Below are 23,614 nucleotides of genomic sequence, written 5' to 3'. Positions count from 1 at the left end.
AAAATAGAAAAGATAATAAAACTAAGAGCTTGTTCTTTAAAAAGATAAACAAAATTGATGAACCTTTAGCCAGACTCATGAAGAAAAAAATGAGAGAGGGTTCAAAACTATAAATTCAGAAATGAAAAATGGGAAGTTAAGTCCACATCACAGAACTACAAAGGATCATAAAATATTACTATGAACAAGTCTATACCAATAAAATGGACAACTTAGAAGAAATGGACAAATTCCTAGAAACGTACCTCCCAAGACTGAATCAGGAAGAAATAGAAAATATGAACAGACCAAGTTGAGTAATAAACTTGAGTCAGTAATAAAACAAAATTCCAGGAACAGATGGTGACAAAGGGGAATTCTACCAAATATTTAGAAAAGAGTTAATGTCTATCCTTCTCAGACTATTCCAAAAACTTGAAGAGGAAGGAATGTTTCCAAATTCATTCCAAAAGGCCAGCATCGTCCTGCTGCCAAAACCAGAAAAGATATCACAATAAAAGAAAATTACAGACAAATAGAACTGATGAACATAGATACAAAAACATCCTTAACAAAATATTAGCAAGCTGAATTCAACAATACATTAAAAGAATAATAGACCATGCTGAAATGGGGTTTATCCCAGGGATGCAAGGATGGTTCAGTATTCAAACATCAAGCATGTCATATACCACATTAACAAATTGAAGAATAAAAATCATATGATCCTCTCAATAGATACAGAAAAAGCTTTTGACAAAATTCAACATTGATTTATGATAAAAACTCTCCAGGAAGTGAGTATAGAGGGAACATAAGTCAACATAAAAGGCCATATATGACAAGCCCACAGCTAACAACATACTCAGTGGTTAAAAGCTAAAAGCACTTCCTCTAAGATCAGAAACAAAGAGAATGATGCCCCACTCTCACCACTTTTATTCAGCATAGTATTGGAATTCCTAGCCACAGCAATCAGGCAAGAAAAAAAATAAAAGGAATACAAATTGGAATGGAAAAGGTAAAACTGTCACTGTTTGCAGATGACATGATATTATATATAGATGCATAAAGATTTCTACAAAAACTACTAAAACTCATCAATGAATTTGGTAAAGTTGTGGGATACAAAATTAATATGCATAAATCTGTTGCATTTCTATACACTAACAGCAAACTATCAGAAAGAGAAATTAAGGAAACAATTCCATTTATAATAGCATCAAAAAGAATAAAATACCTAACATTAAGTCTAACTAAGGAGATAAAAGACCTGTATTGGAAAACTATAAGACACTGATGAAAGAAATTGAAGATGAAACAAACAGATGGAAAGATATACCGTGTTCATGAACTGGAAGAATTAATATTGTTAAAATGACCATACTACCCAAGGCAATCTACAGATTCAATGCAATCCCTATCAAAATACCAAAAGGCATTTCCTACAGAACTAGAACAAAAAATTTCCCAATTTGTATGGAAACACAAAAGACCCTGAATAGCCAAAACTATCTTGAGAAAAAAGAACAAAGCTGGTGGTATCATGCTCCCTGATTTCTAACTACACTACAAATCTACAGTAATCAAAATAGTATGGTACTGGCTCAAAAAACATACACTTAGGTCAACGGAAGAGAATAGAGAACCTAGGAATGAATTCACAGTTATATGGTCAATTTATCTATGATAGAGGAGTCAAGAATATACAATGGAGAAAAGACAGCCTCTTCAATAAATGGTGTCGGTAAAACTGGACAGCTACATGTGCAAGAATCAAACTGGACTACTTTCACACCTCGTATGAAAATAAACTCAAAATTGATTGAAGACTTAAATGTAAGACCTGAAACCATAAAGCTCCTAGAAGAAAATGTAGGCAGTGTGCTCCTTAACATTGGTCTTAGCAATACTTTTTTTGAATAAGTCTCCTCAGGCAAGGCCAACAAGGCAAAAATAAACAAATGGAACTACATCAAACTAAAAAGCTTTTGCAGAACAAAGGAAATTATCAACAAAGTGAAAAGGCTGCTTACTGAATGGGAGAAGATAAATGATGTAACTAATAAGGGGTTATCTGCAAAATATACAAAGAACTCACACAACTCACATAAAAAGTAAATAGCCCATTAAAATAATTGGCAGAGGACCTAAGCAGACATTTTTCCAAAGAAGATATACAGATGGCCAACAGGCACATGAAAAGTTCCTCAATATCACTAATCACTGGGGAAATGCAAGCCAAAACCACAATGAGATGCCACCTCACTCCTGTCAGAATGGCTGTTATCAAAATGACAACAAATAATCATTGTTGGTGAGGATGTGAAGAAAAGGGAACAATTGTGTACTGTTGGTGGGAATGTAAATTGGTGCAGCCACTATGGAAAACAGTATGGAGATTTCTCAAGAAATTTAAAAATAGAACTACTGTACAATCCAGCAATTCTACCCCTGGGTATTTATTCAAAGAAAACAAAAACACTAATTTGAAAAGATATATGCCCTCCCGGTTCATGGCAGTGTTATTTATAATAGCCAAGATATGGAAGCAACCCAACACATAATGGAACATTACTCAGCCATAAAAAGAATGAAATCTTGTCATTTATGACAACATGGATGGACATAGAGGGTATTTTGCTAAGTGAAATGTCAGAGAAAGACAAAATAATGTATGATTTCACTTATATGTGGAATCTAAAAAACAAAATGAACAAACATAGCAAAACAGAAACAGAGTCATAGATATAGAGACCAAACAGGTTGTTTCCAGAGGGGAGGGGGGTAGGGAAGGAGAGGATTGGTGAGGGAGATTATGAGGTACAAACTTCCAGTTACAAAATAAATGAGTCATGAGTATAAAATGTACAGTGTGGTGTATATAGTCAATAATTAAGTAATATCTTTGTATGGTGACATACTGTAACTAGATTTCTCATAGTGACCAATTTGAAATGTATAGAAATATTGAATCACTATGTTGTGTACCAGGAACCAACATAGTGTTGTAGGTCAATTACACATCAAAAACAAATAAACAAACTCATAGAAAAAGAGATCAGATTTGTGGTTACCAGAGGCGGGAGGTGGGAGGAGGGGGAATTGGATGAAGACAGTCAAAAGGTACAAACTTCCACTTATAAGACAAATAAGTACTAGGGGCACAATGTACAGCATGATAAATATAATTAACTCTGCTGTATGTTATATATGAAAGTTATTAAGAGAGTAAAGAGTTCACATCAAAAGGAAAAAAACTTTTATTTTTTAAATTTTGTATCTATATGAGATGATGGATATCCACTAAACTTATTTTGGTAATCTTTTCATGGTGCATGTAAGTCAAACCATTATGCTGTACACCTTAAATTTATACAGTGCTGTACGTCAATTATATCTCAATAAAACTAGAAGAAAAAGTGCAAATTTTTTTGACCATCAAAATGTACAAACTCCCAGCTATAGTCATGATGCAGTAGCTGGTATCAGAGTCAGATTTAACTTCCTGCCACAAAAAACTATAAGAACTCGTAAGTAAATACTATCATTTTCTAATAATGGTGGAATAGTTTATAGAAGACTAGGTCTCCTGCTGACAACAGTCAAAAGCCTGAACAAAATTTAAAACACCCAACATGCGAAGATACTTGAGAGTGAACAAAAAGCAGGTAGAAACTACAAGGGACTGTGCAATCAGAAAGAGGACAAGCTACAGGCAGGAGGGGGCTTAAAATTTCTATACAAACTTCCCTCACATTCTTGTTTGACACCTGAGTCCTTTATTTGTGACTCTCCAAGGAACTCATGGAGCAAGCAACATTTGAGAGGTTGAAAATATTTAATAGAGATCTCAACAGTTTTCTACTGAAAAGGAAACAGAGTTGGGAGTTTGCATCACCCCAAATTAGGAAAGCTTAGTAAACACCCTGGCCTTTTCATTTATACTCAGAAGGAGCATGCCTTAGGAAAAAAGCCAATTTCTTGAGAATAAAGGATTTGACCTAGGAATAAAAGCAAACCTGGAACCCACCATAAAAAAGCAAAAACAAGGCCTCCATAAGAGTATGTGTATAAAATTACTAAATATACAAAGAAACAGAAAAATGTGACCCATAATAAAGAAAAAAAATAACAATAGAAATAGATCCACACATGACCCAGATCTTGAAATTAACAGACAAGAGCTTTAACTATGATAAATATATTAAATCATCTACTAGAAAATGTAAACATATGGTTGTAGAGGTGGGAATTTCAGGATAGATGTGGAAACTAAAGAAAAGAGGAAAGCCTCTAAAACTGAAAAAATTCATTATTTAAAATTAAGAAAAATCACTGGATGGGATCAATAGAAGTAATGATCAATGAACTTGAAGAAGGTCAATACATATCACTCAAATTTAAGCAAAATGATGAAACAAACTTTTTTAAATTGGACTTATTTTTTTCAGCCATGACAGAGTCCTTGGCATCAGACTTGCCATCCTTCCAAACACAATGATAAAACTGGACAGAATATGTGAGACAACTCTTTTCAGGCACTTGGCAGTATTTAGTATAGAATTTTGCTTTTTAAGATAAGGGAAACACATGAGATAAGTCCTTTATTCACTCTACCCCTCTCTAACTGGAGACAATTTCTTGATTGTGACACAGGGAAATGGAGCCCAAAAAGGGATGGGCTCTCTTGCTGAAATAAGCAGGCAGAGATCAGAGTTCAGGGCTGCCAAAGCACCTGGGACTTTCTGGGAAAGATATAAGAGAAGAGGGAACCATGCAGAGGAGGAGACCAAGAAGTATTTGTGAGCATACCCTCCAGGAATTTGATTGAGGGCTCGGGTGCACATCTGCAAATGAGACTCCATAAGGCCTAGCAGAGAGTGGTAGCTATGGGGACAAGAGCATAACAAATATATAGAAGTTACACAGTCCTAGAAGTTAGAGTCTGGCCCAGCCAGAAGGGAGACACCATATTAACACATCACTAACATCTTGAGGATTCAGCTGAAACGAAGGAACAGCCATGCCTAGCAGTAAGGATCATGGCCTTAAAAGATGCACCATAATAAAGACTAAAACTGAACCTCAGCAGGATCAAGAACAGACAATAAATTAATAGCATGCCACCCCCAAATTGAACACTCTTTAAAAGAAACAACACATTCCAGACTCTTTGCAATGTATCATTTACAGTGCCCTGCATAAAATTACAAAAATATAGATAGGCTAAGAAATAAGAAATTCAGATATTAATTACACAAAAAAGCAGTCAATGAAAAAAGATTCCCTGTACCACTTAATATTGGAATGATCAGATAAGGAATTTATAGCAACTGTTATTAAGATGTTCAGGGACTTAAAGGCAAATGTGGTCCTAATGGGTTAAGGGATGCTAACTCTCAGCAGAGAAATGTAAATTGTAAAATGAATAGGATGGAAGTTTTGGAATTACAAGGTTAAATATTTGAATGAAAAATAAACTGCATAAGTTTAACAGACAAGTGGAGATGGCAGAAGAAAGGAACCATGAACTTGAAGATATTTATACAAATTAATCAGAAGAACAAAAAGAAAAAAAATTTAAAAATAGAGTTTCAGTGACCTGTGGGACAATATAAAGCACTCTGACACACACGTAAACTGGAGTCTAAGAAGAGGATAAATAATGGGGCAGGCAAATATTTGAAGAAATAGTGGTAAAAACTTCTCAAATTTGGTGAAAGGCATTAACCTACAGATCTATGAAGCTCAACAAATCTCTAGTAGAATAAACCCAAAGGAAACAAAACATAAGAATATTATAATCAAAGTACTTATAACCAATATAAATAAGAAATCTAAAAAGTAGCCAGAGAAAAATGACACATTTCATAGAGAAGATTAATATAGAAATATCCAAGGACTTTCACATCAGATTCCATAGAGAACAGAAGATAATAAAACTTTCTTTTAAGAGAATAAATATAAATGATACAAACTCACAGCTGTCAAACCAGAATTTCATGTTCAGTGAACAGATCCTTCAAAAATAAGGGTAAAATTAAGGCATTTTTCAGATAAACTAAAGCTGGAAGAATTTGTTGCTAATAGATCTTCATTAAAAGAAATGCTAAAGGAAGGTCTTTAGAGGTTGATGGAAATGATACCAGGTGGAATTTTAGATCTACTAAAGGAAAGAGGAGCATGTGAAATGGTAAATATATAAGTAAATGTGAAAGACTAACTTTTGTTTTATCCTAATTTCTTAGAATGTATAAATGAGGTTTTGAAGCAAAAATAATTTAAATTTAAGGTTATGTCAGTAATATATGTAGAAGTAGCATACATGAAAACAACAACAAAAAGAAAAGGCTTAGTAAATGAACTTATACTATTTTAAATTTCTTACATTTCTGAAGTCTGAAGTGGGAAAGTGGTATATTATTGAATTTAAGGATGGTTATGAGCTAAGAAAGCATGTGGTAATTCCTAGATTAACCTAGATCAACTAAATATAATTTAAAAGAGGTGTGGTTAAAAAAACAATAAAGGAACTGAAATGTAATGTTAATAATATTTGGTAAACAGAAGAGAAAGCAAGAAAAGAAGGACAGAGGAACAAAAATCAAATGAAATAAATAGAAAGCAAAGAAAAAGATGTCAGACTTAAATCCAGCCATATCAATAATTATATAAAATGTAATTGGACCAAATACTCCAGTTAGAAGACAGCACTTTTTATAGTAGGATAAAAAAGCAAGACAATCACTGTCTAAAAGAGATGAACTTTAAATATGAAGACACATACAGTCATATCTTGCTAAATTTACTTATTTATATTAGTAGTTTTCTTTTTAGTATAATAGATTCCTTAAGAGTTTCCACATAGACAATTGTTATCTTCAAGTTAAAATGTTTTAACTTTTCCCCCAATCTTTTTCTTTTTTTTATAAATTTATTTATTTATTAACCTAAACGACTATGTTACCCCTTGCTCTTTAATGTATGGTCTGTGGCCGGTGGCATTGGCGTCACCTGGGAACATTTTATTTAATTTTATTTATTTTTGGCTGTGTTGGGTCTTTGTTGCTGCACGTGGGCTTTTTCTAGTGGTGGCGAGCGTGGGCTACTCTTCGTTGTGGTGCGTGGGCTTCTCACTGCGGTGGCTTCTCTTGTTGCAGAGCACAGGCTCTAGGAGTGCGGGCTTCAGCAGTTGTGGCACGTGGGCTCAGTAGTTGTGGCTCACAGGCCCTAGAGCACAGGCTAACTAGTTGTGGTGCACGGGCTCTGTTGCTCCGCAGCATGTGGGATCTTCCCGGACCAGGCTCAAACCTATGTCCCCTGCATTGGCAGGTGGATTTTTAACCACTGCACCACCATTCTCCCAATCTTTGTTATCTCTATTATTTATATTTGCCTTATTCACTGGCTATGAACTAAAGTGAGTCAAAATGGAAAGAAATAGAAAATTGAAATTTCTCTTCATCTATTAAAGTAATTGAACTAATATTTAAAAACGTCTCCAAATCCAAATGGCTTCATTGATTAATTCTTTCAAACATTTAAGAGAGAAATGTCAAATTTACACAAATGGAAAAGTAAGAAATACCCCTCACTAATGTTATGAGGCCAGCATAACCCTGATATGAAAACCTGATGACTTTATCTGATAGGACTTTTATAGAACAATATCATTTATATACATAGATACAGAATTCCTCAATAACACCTGTAAATCTGTATATAAACTCTACCTCAATTGTTGACTGATCTTTAAACTACGCAGGCACAGAAGAAATATAGGAGGAATACACTAAAAAAGTAGGAGCTGGAAGCCAAGAAAACTGAGCAGAGGCATTAGATGCTGCATAATGTGAGGGACACAAGTTTTATAGTTTGAGTACAGAAAGGTAACTGCCTACTATAAGGCAAAAACAATAATCTTCACAAGAGAAAACAAACTCCAGAATATCACAAAGTATAAAAATGTCCAGTTTTAAATCAAAAGTTATTAGTTATCCAAAGGAACAGAAAGGTGGGAACCACAATCAGTGAAAAGAGAAGTCAATATAAGTAAACTATATTTATTGGTCGCAGATATTGGATTTAGAAGGGGAGGGTGGGATGAATTGGGAGATTAGGATTGACACATATACACTACTATGTATAAAATAGATAACTAAAGAGAACCTCCTGTATAGCACAGGGAACTCTACTCAGTGCTCTGTGGTGACCTAAATGGGAAGGAAATCCAAAAAAGAGGGGAAAAAAAAGAAATCAGTTGCATTTCTATACACAAACAACAAAACATCTGAAAAAGGAATAAAGAAAACTATCCCATTCACAATAACTTCAAAAACTATAAAATACTTAGGAATAAATTTAATCAAGTAAGTGAAAGATCTGTTCAATATAAACTATAAGACCTTGATGAAAGAAATTTAAAAGGACACAAACAAATGGAAAGTTACCCCATGTTCATGGATTGGAAGAATTAATATTGCTAAAATGTCCATACTACTAAACCCATTTATAGATTCAATGCAATCCCTATAAAATTCCATTGGCATTTCTCACATAAATAGAAAAAGCAATCCTAAAATTTGTATGGATCCACAAAAGGCCCTAAATAGCCAAAGAATCATGAGAAAGAAGAACAGAACTGGAGACATCACACTTCAAAATATACTGCAAGGTAATTTAAATGGTATGGTACTGGCATAAAAATAGACACATAGACCAATGGAACAGAATAGAAAGCCCCCAAATTAACTCCTACATATATGGTCAACTAATATTTGATGTGGCGCCAAGAACACTCAATGGGGAAAGGATAGTCTCTTCAACAAACAGTGTTGGAAAAATTGCATAACCACATGCAGAAAAATAAAATTGCACCCCTATCTTACATCAATCAAAAAGTTAACTAGCAGTGAATTAAAGATTTAAACATAAGACCTGATGCCATAAAACTCCTAGAAGAAAAGGAGGAAGAAGCTCCTTGACATTGGACTGGGCAATAATTTTTTTGGTATGATACCAAAAGCACAAACAACAAAAGCTAAGATCAACAACTAGGATTACATCAAACTAAAAAAAGATTCTTCACAGCAAAAAATAAATCAAAAAATGAAAAGGCAACCTATGAAATGGGAGAGAATATTTGCAAACAATATATCAGATAAGGGGTTAATATTCAAAATATATAAAGAACTCATACAACTGAATTTTATAAAAACAAACAACACAATAAAAAATGGCCACAGGAACCAAGTAGACTTTTTTTTTCAAAAAAAGACATATAAATAGCCATTAGGTACATAAAAAGATGCTCAGCATTACTAATCATCAGGAAAATGTAAATCAAAACCACAATAAGAAGGACTTCCCTGGTGGCGCAGTGGATAACACTCCGTGCTCCCAATGCAGGGGGCCCGGGTTCAATCCCTGGTCAGGGAACTAGATCCCACATGCATGCTGCAACTAAGACTTCTCATGCCACAACCAGGGAGCTGGTGAGTCACAACTAAGGAGCCCTGGAGCCACAACTAAGGAGTCCACCTGCCACAACTAAGACCAGGTGCAACCTAATAAATAAATATATATTAAAAAAAACACAAAATAAGATATCACCTCACACTTGTTAGAATGGCTATCATCAAGAAGACAATAGATAATGTGTTGGAGAGGATGTGGTGATAAGAGAACACTTGCACATTGTTGGAGGAAATGTAAATTGTTGCAGCCACTATGGAAAACAATATGGAAGTTGTTCAAATAATTCAAAATAGAACTGTCATGTGATCCAGCAATTCCCCTTCTGGGTATATATATCCAAAAGAAATGAAAACAGGATTTTAAAGAGATATATTCACTACAGTGTTTATTTTTGTATTATTCACAATAGCCAAGAAATGAGAACAACTTGTGTGTCCATCAATGGATGATATATATGATATAATGGAGTGTTATTAAGCCATGAGAAAGAAGGAAATCCTGCCATTTGCAACAACATGGATGGACCTTGAAGGCTTTAAGCTAAGTGAGGTAAGTAAGACAGAGAAAGACAAATATTATATCATTTCACTTATATGTGGGATCTAAGAAAGCCAAACCTGTAAAAACAGAGAGCAGAATGGTGGTTACCAGAGGCTGGTGGGTGAGGGAATTGGGGATATGTTTTTTAAAGGTACAGACTTGGAGCTAGTAGATACATATGTCCTGGAGAGCTAACACACAGCATTGTGATTATAGTCAACAATACTGTATTATAAACTTCAAAGTAGCTAAGAGACTAGATCTTAATTGTTCTTAACACAAAAAAAGTAATGGCTATTATATGATGTGATAGAGGTGTTAGCTAACACTACAGTGACAATCATATTGCAATATATAAATGTATCAAACCAACATGCTGTGCACCTTAAACAATTTTATACATCAATAATATTTCAATTTTAAAAAATGGACATTTTTTCAAATGCTATTTATATATATATTGAGATGATCATGTGGTTTTTGTTTTTTATTCTATTGATGTTAAACCAACCTTTCCTATCTGGGATAAATTCCACTTGATCATGGTATGTAATTTTTTTAAATGTTGCCACATTCACTGTGCTATTATTTTGGTATTCAATTAAATTTCTATACACTAGCAATGAACAATCCAATAAATGAAATTAAGAAAACAATGCAACCAAGGGGGGAAAGCGGGCGGGGGGTGGTTGGTGGGATGAACTGGGAGACTGGGCTTGACATATATACACTAATATGTATAAAATAGATAACTAATAAGAACCTGCTGTATAAAAAAAATAAAATAAAATTCAAAAAAAAAACCCAATGCAATTTACAATAGCACTGAAAAGAATAAAGTACTTAGGAATAAATTTAACAAAAGAAATCTAAAACTTTTAAATTGAAGAGTACAAAACTGTTGAATGAAAGTAAATAATTTAAATGAATGGAAAAAAGCTTATGTCTATGGATTAGAAGATTTAAAATTGTTGAGATGGCAATACTCTCCAAAGTGATCTAAAGAGTCAACGCAATTCCTTTCAGCATCCCAGCTGACTTCTTTGTATGTAGAAATTGACAAGCCAATTCTAAAATTCACATGGAATTGCAAAGGACCCAGAATAGCCAAAATAATCTTGAAATAGAACATAGTATGAGAACTCACACTTTCTGATTTTAAAACTTACTACAAAATAATGATAATCAAGACCATGAGGTACAGACGTAAAAATAGACATATAGATCACTGGAATAGAATTGAGAGTGCACAAGTAGACCTATGTATCTATAATCAGCTAATTTTCAACAAAGGTGCCAGGACCATTGCTATGGTCTGAATGATTGTGTCCCTCTCAAAATTCATGTTGACATCCTAACCCCCAAGGTGCTCTTAGGAGGTGGGGCTTTTGGGAAGTGATTAAGTCACTAAAGCAGAGTGCTCATGAATGATATTAGTGCCCTATAAAAGAGGCTAGAGAAAGCTCCCTTGCCTTTCTGCCATGTGAGGTTATAGTGAAAAGATGGCCATCTAGGAAGTGGGACTTCACCAGACACCCAATCTGTCAGTGCCATGATCTTGGACTTCCCAGCCTCCAGAACTGTGAGAAATAAATATTTTTTTGTTTATAAGCCACTTAGTTTATGGTATTTTGTTACAATAGCCTGTAAAAACTAAGACAACCATTCGATGGGGGAAAGAATAGTCTTTTTAAATGGTGCTGGGATAACTGATGTCAACATGCAAAAGGAGGAAGTTGGATCCTTACCTTTCACCATTTACAAAAATTAACTCAAAATGAATCAAAGACCTAAATGTAAGAGGTAAAAATTATACAACTTTTAGAAGAAAACATAGGGATACACCCTTATAATTCTAGCATTAAGAATGTTTTACTAAATGTGACACTAAGAGCACAAGCAACAAGAGAAAAATAGATAAATTGAACTTCATCAAAATTAAAAACTTTTGTACTGCAAATGATGCCATCAAGAAAGTGAAAGGACAACTCACACAATGGTAGAAATACTTAGAAGTCATATGTCTTCTGTGTGTCTTTCATCCAGAACATATGAAAATGCTTACAATTCAATAGTAACAGATAGATAACCCAATTAAATTGGGCAAATGATATGAATATGTATCTCTCCGAAGAAGATATACAAATGACCAATATGTACATGAAAATATGCTCATCATCATTAGCTATTAAGGAAATGCAAATCAAAATCACAATGAGATACCACTTTATACATACTAGGACAGGTATAATCATATATATAAACAGCAAAAAATGTAGGTAACAATGTGAAGAAGTTGGAATCCTCCAATAAGGTTGATGGGAATTTAAAATGGTGCATCAGCTTTGGAAATAATTCAGCAGTTACAATATGATCAAGGAATTCCTTAGTTATATATGCAAGAGAATTGAAAACAGGTGTTCAAAGAAAAATTGCTCCATGAATGTTCACAGCAGCATTATTCATGATTAAAAAAGACTGGAAATAACCCAAATGCCCATCAGCGGAAGAGTGAAAAAATAAGTGGTGGTATATACATACAACAGAATCTTATTCACACTTAAAAGATTACTGAGTGAAAAAGCCAATCACATAAGACCACATATTATATGATCATAACTACATGATATCCCATCTATTGCCAGAGTAGGCACACCTATAGAGACAGGTAATTGATTAGTTCTTGCCTAGGCATGGGGGATGGGTAGGTAGGGGTGGTGATACTTACAAGGTTTTTTTTTTTGTGGTGACAAAAATGTTTTAAAACTAACAGAGGTGATGGTTGCACACATCTATGAAATATTAAAAACCATTGAATTGTATACTTTAACTAGGTGAGTTATATCTGAATTATTTCTCAATCAACTGCTAAAAACTAACAAAGAAAGGAAAAAGGTAAATGAAGTACTAATGTATGCTACAACAAGGAAGAATTGAAAAAGATGATATTTGAAAGAAGGCAGATAGAGAAGGTCACATATTGTATGACTCTATTCATAGAAAATGTCCAGAGTAGGCCAATCCATAGAAGTAAAAAGTAAATTAGTGATGTCTAAGGTCTGGGGAGAGAGGATTGGGGAATGACTCTTTTAAATACTTTTTTTTTTTTGGTGTCATGAAGATGCTCTATAATTAAATAATGGTGATGGTTGTACAACCTTGTGAATACACTAAAAACTATTGAGTTGTACACTTAAAATGGTAAATTTTAGGTATATTAACTATATCATGATAAGAAAAAAGTAAACAGGAAAGGTGGAATGGAGCAACAATAAAGATAAAAGATGAATAGAAAACAAATGTCAAAAACAATATCAATAATCACATTAAATGTAAATTGACTAAACCCTCTAATCAAAAGTTAAAGGTAATCAGATTGAATAAAAAGTTTTAAAAAGAAAACAGAGACTAAATTCTTTGCTGCTAACATGAGATATATTTTGATTATGAACATACATATAGGTTGAAAGTAAAGAATTGAAATATATACTACATGAAATGATATGCATAAAACACTATAGTACATATTAATTTCAGATAACATATACTTAATAGTATGATTAGTATTAGAGGCAAAGAGGGAGATTGCATAACTAAAAATGGGTTAATATAGCAGGATGATATAATAATTTTAAAATATATATGCACCTAATAACACAGTTCCAAAATACATGAAGCAAAATCAACAGAATTGAAAGGAGAAGTAGATAAATTAAGATTTTTATTTGGAGATTCAATATCAAACTCTCAAAAATTAATAGGATGAATAGACAGAAAAGTAGAAGGATATAGTAGACCTGAAAAGCACTATGAACCAATTCAACATAATTAAGATTTATACAACTTTCACACAACAGCAAGATACAAATTCTATTCAAGCGCCTATAGACTATAAACCAGGACACACTGGAACGTATCCAGAGACATAAAACAAGACGCAAAAATTTCATGGTCTAAAGGTATTGAAATCATACAGAGTCTGTTCTCTTATTACTGTGGAATTTTGTTAGAAATCACTATCAAAAGGTATTTGGAAATAACCCACATATTTTCAAGTGCAATGTGACATTTACCAAGAGAGATCTTGGACTTAACTATTGAAAGCCTCAATAAAGTTAAAAGACTGAAAAAAACACAGAGGGTGATTGCAGAGAAGAAAGCATTTAAATGAGAAATTAATATCAAAAGATACTTAAAAACCCCCATATATTTGGAAATTAAATGTCCACTTTTATATGATGGGTGTATCTAAGAAGCCATAACAAGGAAAATTAGAAAATATTTGGAACCGAATAAAAATGAAAAGAGAATTTATCAGAATTTGTTGGATGCAGCTGAAGCTGCTCAATGCAACTAAATATAATGTGGAATCCTGAATAAGGTATGAAAACAAATAATGGACACTAGCAGAAAATGTTGTGAAATTTGAACAAAATCTGTACTTTAGTTAATAATACTGTATGACATGTTGATTTCCTGTTTTTGGTCATTGTACTATGGGTATACAAAATGTTAATATTCAGTGAAGTAAGATGAGGGATGTAAGGGGACTCTGTGCTATTCTGCAGCTTTTCTGTAAGTCTACAATTAGCTAAAAAAATAATAAAAACTGGCATTACCAAGTGGCAATGAAATCATGGATCAACTAGAACTCACGTATGTTGCTGGTGGGAATACAGAATAGTACTGCCACTTTGAAAACTGGTTTGGTAGTTTGTTTGTTTATTTCTTTTAAATAAAGATAAACCTACAACTTTGTTTTGACCCAGCAATTGAATTCCTAAGTATTTACCCAAGAGAAATAAAAACAGAGAACCTAAAATAGACTTTGAAAAATAATTCTCATACCAATTTTATTCCTAATAGTACCAAACTGAAAAGAATGTAAATATCCATCTGGAGATAATTGAATAAACAACTGGTAGTATAGTCATGTGATGATAGTTACTTAGCAATAAAAAAGAGCAAGTTAATGATAAGTGCAACAAAATGGATGTATCTCAAAATCACTATATTGAAAAAAGATGATAGACACATAAAAGAATGCAATGTTTATATTCATTTATTTGAATATCTGGGAAAGTTAAAACTAAATATTAGTAATAAAGATAAGAACAATGGTTGTCCCATTGGTGTATTGCCTGGAAAGTGAATGGGGACAATTATTGAGTGGTAGAATTACTTTAAATCTTGTTTTTTTCTGATGGTTACATAGAAATTATCATTTTTTCTTACTCATCAATCACTATACATAAAAATCTGTATATTTTATTGTATGTAAATTATATCTTGGCAACAAAAAGGAAAAAAACAAGGCTGCACCAAATACATTGTACAATTGTTTCTATTTACTGGATAAGCTAAAGTGAAAAGCTACAATCTTTAAGAGACAGAAAGCCCATGTTTGAGCTCCCATTCACACGAGCTTCCTCCTGATGAGCAATTTTGAAACTATGTTTTAAGGAAATAGAGCCCAGTCAAAGTGTAGCACTTTTGCTGGGAAGTTGAGACATAAATAACATTTCAGAGCTGAATGGAGACAAATTTGGGTGTTATGCCAGGAGAGAATGGACAGACACACAGGGGATTCTCTAAAACTTGCATAAAATTTCTTCTCATGATTTTGGCCAACTCCTGAGATGCAAATGACCTAGGTAAGCCTCTTGGGGTCCTAGCATATAACAGACACTGGAAGGCTGGAAAGCAAATCTGAGATTTTAGAGATCGTATACACATAGTGGACCATCTTTGTAAAATACTCAGGGCCTTTAGTTGAGACTGAAGTAAGGCTATGCGCTAGGAATCTAATACAGTATACAGGTGATATGCTGATAATTTAACTTTCAGTTAGAATAAAATTTAACACGAGAGAAAGATGACAAAATCAAGGACTTTTATAACATAATACCCACAATACTGGGCATACAATTAAAAGTACTAGATATGCAAAGAACATAGAAGCAGCAACTACTGATCAGAAAATGAAAGAGTTAATAAAAGAGACCCTGAGGTGACTGAGTAATCAAATAAAATCCAAAGGCAAAGAGAATCTTGAAAGCAGCAAAAGAGAAGCAACGCATCACAGATGAGGAATCCCTAAGTTTTACTGATTTCCCACCAGAAACCATGGAGGCCAGGAGGCATTGGGATGACATATTCAAAGTCATGGAATAAAAATATTATTAACCAATAATATTATGTCCAGCAAAGCTACTCTTTAAAAATGAAAGAGAAGTTAAATGTTTCCAGTAAACAAAAGCTAAGAATTTGTTGCTAGCAAATGTGCCCTACAAGGAATATTATAACAGCACTTCCCTGGTGGTGCAGTGGTTAAGAATCCACCTGCCAATGCAGGGGACATGGGTTCGAACCCTGGTCAGGGAAGATCCCACATGCCACGGAGCAACTAAGCCCATGCGCCACAACAAGTGAGCCTGCGCTCTAGAGCCCGTGAGCCACAACTACTGAGCCCACATGCCACAACTACTGAAGCTCCTGTGCCTAGAGCCTGTGCTCTGCAACAAGAGAAGCCACCGCAATAAGAAGCCCACACACCGCAGCGAAGAGTACCCCCGCTTGCCGCAACTAGAGAAAGCCCACACGCAGCAATGAAGACCCAACACAGCCAAAAATAAATAAATAAATAAACTTATAAAAGGAAAAAGAAATACTATAGGGAGTCTTCCAGGATGAAATAAAAAACAACAAAAGTTGATTTTGGGGGGAAAATTTCCAACATTGATAAAACTTTAACTAGACTTACCAGAATAAAGAGCGACAATGCAAATTACTAAAAACATGAATAGAAGAGGATACATGACAGAAATAAAATGGATTATAGGGAAATACTATGAATAACTGCATGCCAACTAATCAGAAAATCTACATGAATTTTTAAAGTAATTTTTATTGGAGTATATTTGATTTACAATGTTGTGTTAGTTTCAGGTGTACAGCAAAGTGAATCAGTTATACATATACATATAGCCACTCTTTTTTAGATTCTTTTCCCATATAGATCATTACAGAGTACTGAGTAGAATTCCCTGTGCTGTACAGTAAGTCCTTATTTGTTATTTATTTTATATATATTGGTGTGTATATATCAATCCCAATCTCCCAATTTATCCCTCCCCCCCTTCCCCCCTGGTAACCATAAGTTTGTTTTCTACATCTGTGACTCTATTTCTGTTTTGTAAATAAGTACATTTGTACCATTTTTTTTAGACTCCACATATAAGCGATATCATATGATATTTGTCTTTCTCTGTCTGACTTACTTCACTCAGTAAGATAATCTCTAGGTCCAGCCATGTTGCTGCAAATGGCATTATTTCATTCTTTTTTATGGCTGAGTAATTTTCCATTGTATATATGTACCACATCTTCTTTATCCACTCCTCTGCCAATGGACATTTAGGTTGCTTCCATGTCTTGGCTATTGTAAATAGTGCTGTGATGAACATTGGGGTGCATGTATCCTTTTGAATTATAGTTTTCTCTGGATATATGCCCAAGAGTGGGATTGCTGGATCATATTGTAGCTCTATTTTTTGTATTTTAGGGCACCTCCATACTGTTCTCCATAATGGTTGTACCAATTTACATTCCCACCAACAGTGTAGGAAGGTTCCCTTTTCTCAACACCCTCTCCAGCATTTATTGTTTTTAGATTTTTTTATGATGGCCAGTCTGACTGGTGTAACATGATACCTCATTGTAGTTTTGATTTGCATTTCTCTAATAATTAGTGATGTTGAGCATCTTTTCATGTACTTTTTGGCCACCTGTATGTCTTTATTGGAGAAATGTCTATTTAGATCTTCCACCCATTTTTGGACTGGGTTGTTTGTGTTTTTGATATTGAGCTGCATGAGCTATTTGTATATTTTGGACATTAATCCCTTGTCGGTCGCTTCATTTGCAAATATCCTCTCCCATTCTATGGGTTGTGTTTTTGTTTTGTTTACAGTTTCCTTTTCTGTGCAAAAGCTTTTAAGTTTAATTAAGTCTCATTTATTTACTTTTGATTTTATTTTCTTTAGGAGATGGATCAAAAAAGATATTGCTGCAATTTATGTCAGAGAGTGTTCTGCCTATGCTAAGAGTTTTATAGTATCTGGCCTTACAGTTAGGCTTTTAATCCATTTTGAGTTTATTTTTGTGTATGGTGTTAGAGAATGTTCTAATTTCATTCTTTTACATGTAGCTCTCCAGTTTTCCCAGCACCACCTATTGAAGAGACTGTCTTTTCTCCATTGTATATTCTTACCTTCTTTGTCATAGATTAGTTGACCATAGGTGTGTGGGTTTATTTCTGGACTCTATTCTGTTCCATTGATCTGTATGTCTGTTTTTCTGCCAATACCATGCTGTTTTGATTACTGTAGATTTGTAGTATAGTCTGAAGTCAGGGAGCCTGATTCCTCCAGCTCCATTTTTCTTTCTCAAGATTGCTTTGGCTATTTGGGGTTGATGCAGAGATATACCACGTTCTTGGATTGGAAGAATCAAAATTGTCAAAATGACTATACTACCCAAAGCAATCTACAGATTCAGTGCAATACCTATCAAATTACCAATGGCATTTTTCACAGAATTAGAACAAAAAATTTACAATTTGTATGGAAATACATGAATTTTAAAAAATACACAAGCTGTGAAGACTAATTCACAAAGAAAAAGAAAATCTGAATAGACCTGTTACAAGTAAAGAGATTCCATTTGACATTAAAAAACTCCACTAAGTACTGCTCAGGCCCAAATGGCTTCACTGGTGAATTCTATCAAATATCTAAAGAATTAACACCAATCATTCAAAAACTCTTCCAAAAAATAGAAAAAGAAAGAATATTTCCCATCTCATTTTATGAGGCTAGTATTACTCCTGATACCAAAAAATAGACAAAGACGTCATATAAAAAGAAAAACCACAGACCAGTACTTTTTCTTAATATAAGTACAAAAATCCTCAACAACATACTAGCAAACCAAATCCAGCAACATATAAAAATGAGTATACATCAAGACCCAGGGGAATTTATCCAAAGAATGCAAGGTTGTATCAGCAGGTGAAAATCGATCAATGTAACGTGATATTAATAGAATAAAGGACAAAATCCAATGTGTTTTTATAACAAAATAGTGACCATACAAAAAGTAGAAGGGAACTTCCTCAACCTCATAGAGGACATCTGTAAAACACCTACAGCTAACATCTTACTTCATTATGAAAGACTGAAAGAGTTCCTCCTAAGATCAGAACAAACAAGTTTTCTTTTACCACTTCTATCCAACTTTGTACTGGAGGTTTTAAGCAGAGAATTTAGGCAAGAAAAAGAAATTAAAAGATATCTAGATTTTAAAGAAAGAAGTAAAACCATCTTTATTTGAAGATTACATGATCTTGTACTAGGAAGCAAGTTTAGCAAGTCTTCAGGCTACAAGAGTAATATAAAAGAATCAATTGTAGTAGTATATAATAGCAATGGACAATCTATAAATGAAATAAAACAATTCAAATTTCAATAGCATCAAAAAATAATAAAACATTTAGAAATAACTTTGACAAAAGAAGTGCAAGACTTGTACAATGAAAACTGCAAAAAATTTTTGAAAGAAATTTAAAAATATCTAAATACATGTAAAGATATCTCATGTTTATGGATTGGAAGACTTAACATTGTTAAGATGACAATACTGTATTAACTGATCTACAAATTCAATGCTTACTTATCAAAATCCTAGAAGTCTTATTTTTCAAAACTGAGAAACTGCTTAAAAATTTCATAGGGAGTTGCAAGGAATCCAGTAGCCAAAACAATATTGAGCAAGGAGAACAAATTTGGAGCACTCACACTTCCACATTTCAAAATATACTACAAAACTACAGTAATTAAGATTGTGTAGTACTGAAATAAGGAAAGTCTTGTAGATTAACAGAATAGAATTGAATATAATTTATATGCCAACAAATTAGATAACCTAGATTCATACAACCTACCAAGATAAATCATGAAAAAATAGAAAATCTGAACAGACCAATAATGAGTTAGGTGATTGAAGCAGTAATAAAAAAACTTCTCAACAAAGAAAAGTCCAGTACCAGATGGTTTCATTGGTTAATTCTACCAAACATTTTACAAAGTAAGGCCAATCCTTCTCAAACTGTTCCAAAAAAATTGAAGAGGAAAGAACACTTCCAAACTCATGTTATGGGGTCGGCATTACCCTGATATCAAAGCCATATAAGGACACTACATAAAAGAAAACTACAGGCCAATAATACTACAGGCCCTAACGAATATAGATGCAGAAATCCTTAACTAAATAAAGTTGACTCTTGAACAACATGAGTTTGAACTGTGTGGGTCCACTTATATGTGTATTTTTTCAATAAATACAGTATAAAGATGGAGGAGTAAGAAGTCCCTGAGCTCACCTCCTCTCACAGGCACACCAAAATTACAACTGTTTACAGAGCAACTATTGATGGGAAATACTGAAATCCACCAGAAAAGATCTTCTACAACTAAAGGTATAAATAAGGAACCACAATGGGAGGAGGGGTGGAGTCATGGTATAGTCAAGACCTATAAATAGGAGAATAATTACAATTGCAGAGGTTTTCCCAAAGGAATGAAGGGTCTGATCACCACATTGTGCTCCCCAGCCCAGGGGTCCTGCACCAGGAAAATGAGCCCCCAGATCATTTGGCTTTGAAGGCCAGGAGGGCTTACTTTTGGGAGATCCAGAAGGCTGTGGGAAACAAAGACTCCACTCCTAAAGGGTACACACAAAATCTCACACTCTTTTGGACCCAGGGCAGAAGCAGTAATTTGAAACTAGTCTGGGTCAGACCCACATGCTGATCTTGAGGAGTCTCTTGAAGAGGCAGGAGGCAACAGGAGCTCACCCTGGTGAAATAGGTACTGGCGGCAGCCATTTTTGAGAGCTCTATCACGTTCTACCATGTGGACACTGATGCTGGCAAGAACCATTTTGGAACCCTCCATGTAGCTTATTTGTCTTGGGACCCAGCAGGCCCATGTCCACCAGTACTGGGATGCCTCAGGCCAAGCAACTAGCTGAGTGGGGATACAGCCCCACCCACCAATAGGCAGGCTGCCTTAAGACCCCCTGAGCCCACAGCCACCCTTGGACATGGCCTTGTCCACCAGAGGTCCCAGGACCTGGCCTAACACACCAGTACACAGGCACTAGATCTGGGACCCCCAGGACCCTCTAGCCAGAGAATCCAGGACCCAGCTCTGCTCACTAGTGAACAAGCATAAGCCCCAGGACACCCTGGGTCCCAGCTCAGCCCACAAGCAAGCTGGCTCTAGTCTTGGGACCAGCCTGACCCACCAGTGGGCTGTCAGCTGCCCCAGGATTCTGGGTCCCAGACACCAGCCCCAGGACCACTGTAATCCTGAAGCCTGGTGTGGCAGAACCCAGCCCACCCACCAGCAGGCTGGTACCAGCTCTAAGACACCATGAGCTCCATAGCCAGCTGCCCTGGGATCAGGCCCCACTCACCAGTGAGCCGACACAAGCTTCAGGACACCCTGGACCATTTGGCCAGCTGTGTCAGAAAATGGGCCCACCCACCAGTAGTCTGACAATAGCTCTAGGACCCGTGGGTGCTGTAGCCAGAGACCCCAGGACATATCTCTAATTGCCAGTGGGCTGGCACTAGCCCCAGGATATGGCTTCACCCACCAGCGGACAGGCACCTTCCCTAGAACCCCCCAGTCCCTGGTCCTAAACAGCAATAGGCCATCTCTAGCTGTGGGACACCTTGGGTTCCTCAGCCAGCAGCCCCTGGATCCATCCCCACCTGCAGCTGGCTGACACTAGTTTTGGGATACCTTGGGTCCTCCATCCAGGGAGCCCAGGGCCCAGTTCCACACACCAGTGAGTCAGCACTAGCACTTGGACACTCTAGGCCCTGGCCTTGCCCGCCAGCAGACTGATACCAACCTTGGAACCCCCTGGGACAAATCCCCATCCACCAGTAGGCCAACACCAGCTCTGAGATATCTTGGACCCCTCAGCCAAAATCTTTAGATGATATCAGTAAAGACATCTTGATCTTGTAAAGTTTATCAGAATCTTTTACAGAAACATAACTTTGAAGAGGGATTATTTAATGAGACACTAAATGTAAGTTCCAACTGGAGGAGAAAAAAAAGGAAAAAGTGGATTGTAAAATTCCTTATATTCCAATTGGTTAAATTTTGTGACTTGAATATTAGTATTGTTGAGCATGAGTATTTTAAATAAAAGCAGTAAGATGATCATTTCTCTCCCTTTAACCTCCCCCAAATCTTTAAAGAAACCAATAGATGTTTTTGTTTCTGTATAACCAGAATTCAAGGAGATATTTAAAAACGAAGGGGAAATAGTATATTTTAGGTTGATTAACAGCATAAATTTTGACATGTTTACTTTGTGAAGATTCGTATTGCACTATAAATTTTTCCACTGAAGATATAGAATTAGAATAAAAATATTAAGATTAATATTCTGGGATAGATTGATCTCTTCTAAGATTTAAAAGCTGCATTTTAAAAATTTAGATTTTACCATATATCTTTGTCATCTTCAAATAGTTTTAATTATCTCAAAGGTTATGTGTCTGTGTTGCAGAATTCATTGGCATTTTTGACACATAAAATAATTTAGCAGGATAAATGGAAACTTTACATTTGCATATTTATATAGTTTACATTTCTTACATTATTGTTAACCTAAATATCAGATAAATAGGTTAAGAATAATTATTAAATAGAAGAATCCCGATTAAACGCAAATGTTACCAGTCGACGTCTGTACGTTGTTCACAGTACATAATCCGAAAGTATTGAGCATAGCCGCTGCAATTCTACTGGCCAAGAAAGTTAATTACCTAAAGAAATTGCCCAAACAATAGCAATCTTCATGATGGCCTTAGTCCGTGAATTGAAACGGCTATGCTCAATAGGATTACGTATTGCTACATACCGATCCAGCGAAATAGCGCAGAGGTGCATGATGGACGCTGTAGAAAATAAAACATCTAAAGAAATCCAGACGGGGCACAAATATCTAGGTAATGGCCAGACATAATCTGAAAGAGAGCAGAGAGAAGACAAGAACATATTATGTAAATTATACCAACTGTAGTTTTAAATTTAGTCTACTTAGTTTTTCTTCTCATAATCTAAGTTTATAAAAGAAAGTGAAATTTGGTAAACATTGTTTTCCATAGTAATGATATGACAATGATGATGATAATGCATTCAGTGTTACATACATTATTTTTTATTGAGGTAAAATTTACATATTATAGAATTAATCACTTTAAAGTGTACAATCTAGAGGCATTTAATCCATTCACAACATTATGCAACCATCACCTCTTTCTAGTTCCAAAACATTTCATCATTGCAAAAGGAAACCACTACCCATTAGGCAGTCATTCTCCATTTTCGCCGCCCCCCCCCCAGCCCCTGACAATTTCTTATCTGCTTTTTGTCTCTTGAATTTAGCTAATCTGGTTATTTTATATAAATGGAATCATACAATAGGCGACTTTTGTGTCTGGCTTCTTTCTTTTTGAGGTTCATCCATT

The 23,614-nt window shown here is 35.0% G+C and overlaps 1 protein-coding gene across 1 annotated transcript in view; it reads right to left on the bottom strand.

Annotated features, from left to right (window-relative positions):
* Positions 1-23,614, bottom strand: part of HTR2C (5-hydroxytryptamine receptor 2C) — a 114,096-nt gene that overhangs the window by 13,941 nt on the left and 76,541 nt on the right. Inside the window, exon 3 of the mRNA XM_059910727.1 lies at positions 22,910-23,110. Coding sequence (XP_059766710.1) covers positions 22,910-23,110 — 201 coding nt within the window. The remainder of the gene's footprint in view (positions 1-22,909; positions 23,111-23,614) is intronic.

This window comes from Balaenoptera ricei, chromosome X (assembly GCF_028023285.1).
Source record: "Balaenoptera ricei isolate mBalRic1 chromosome X, mBalRic1.hap2, whole genome shotgun sequence".
NCBI lineage: Eukaryota > Metazoa > Chordata > Mammalia > Artiodactyla > Balaenopteridae > Balaenoptera > Balaenoptera ricei.
Note: the sequence above shows the minus strand (reverse complement) of the source record. Positions and strands in the feature narration are given on the sequence as shown.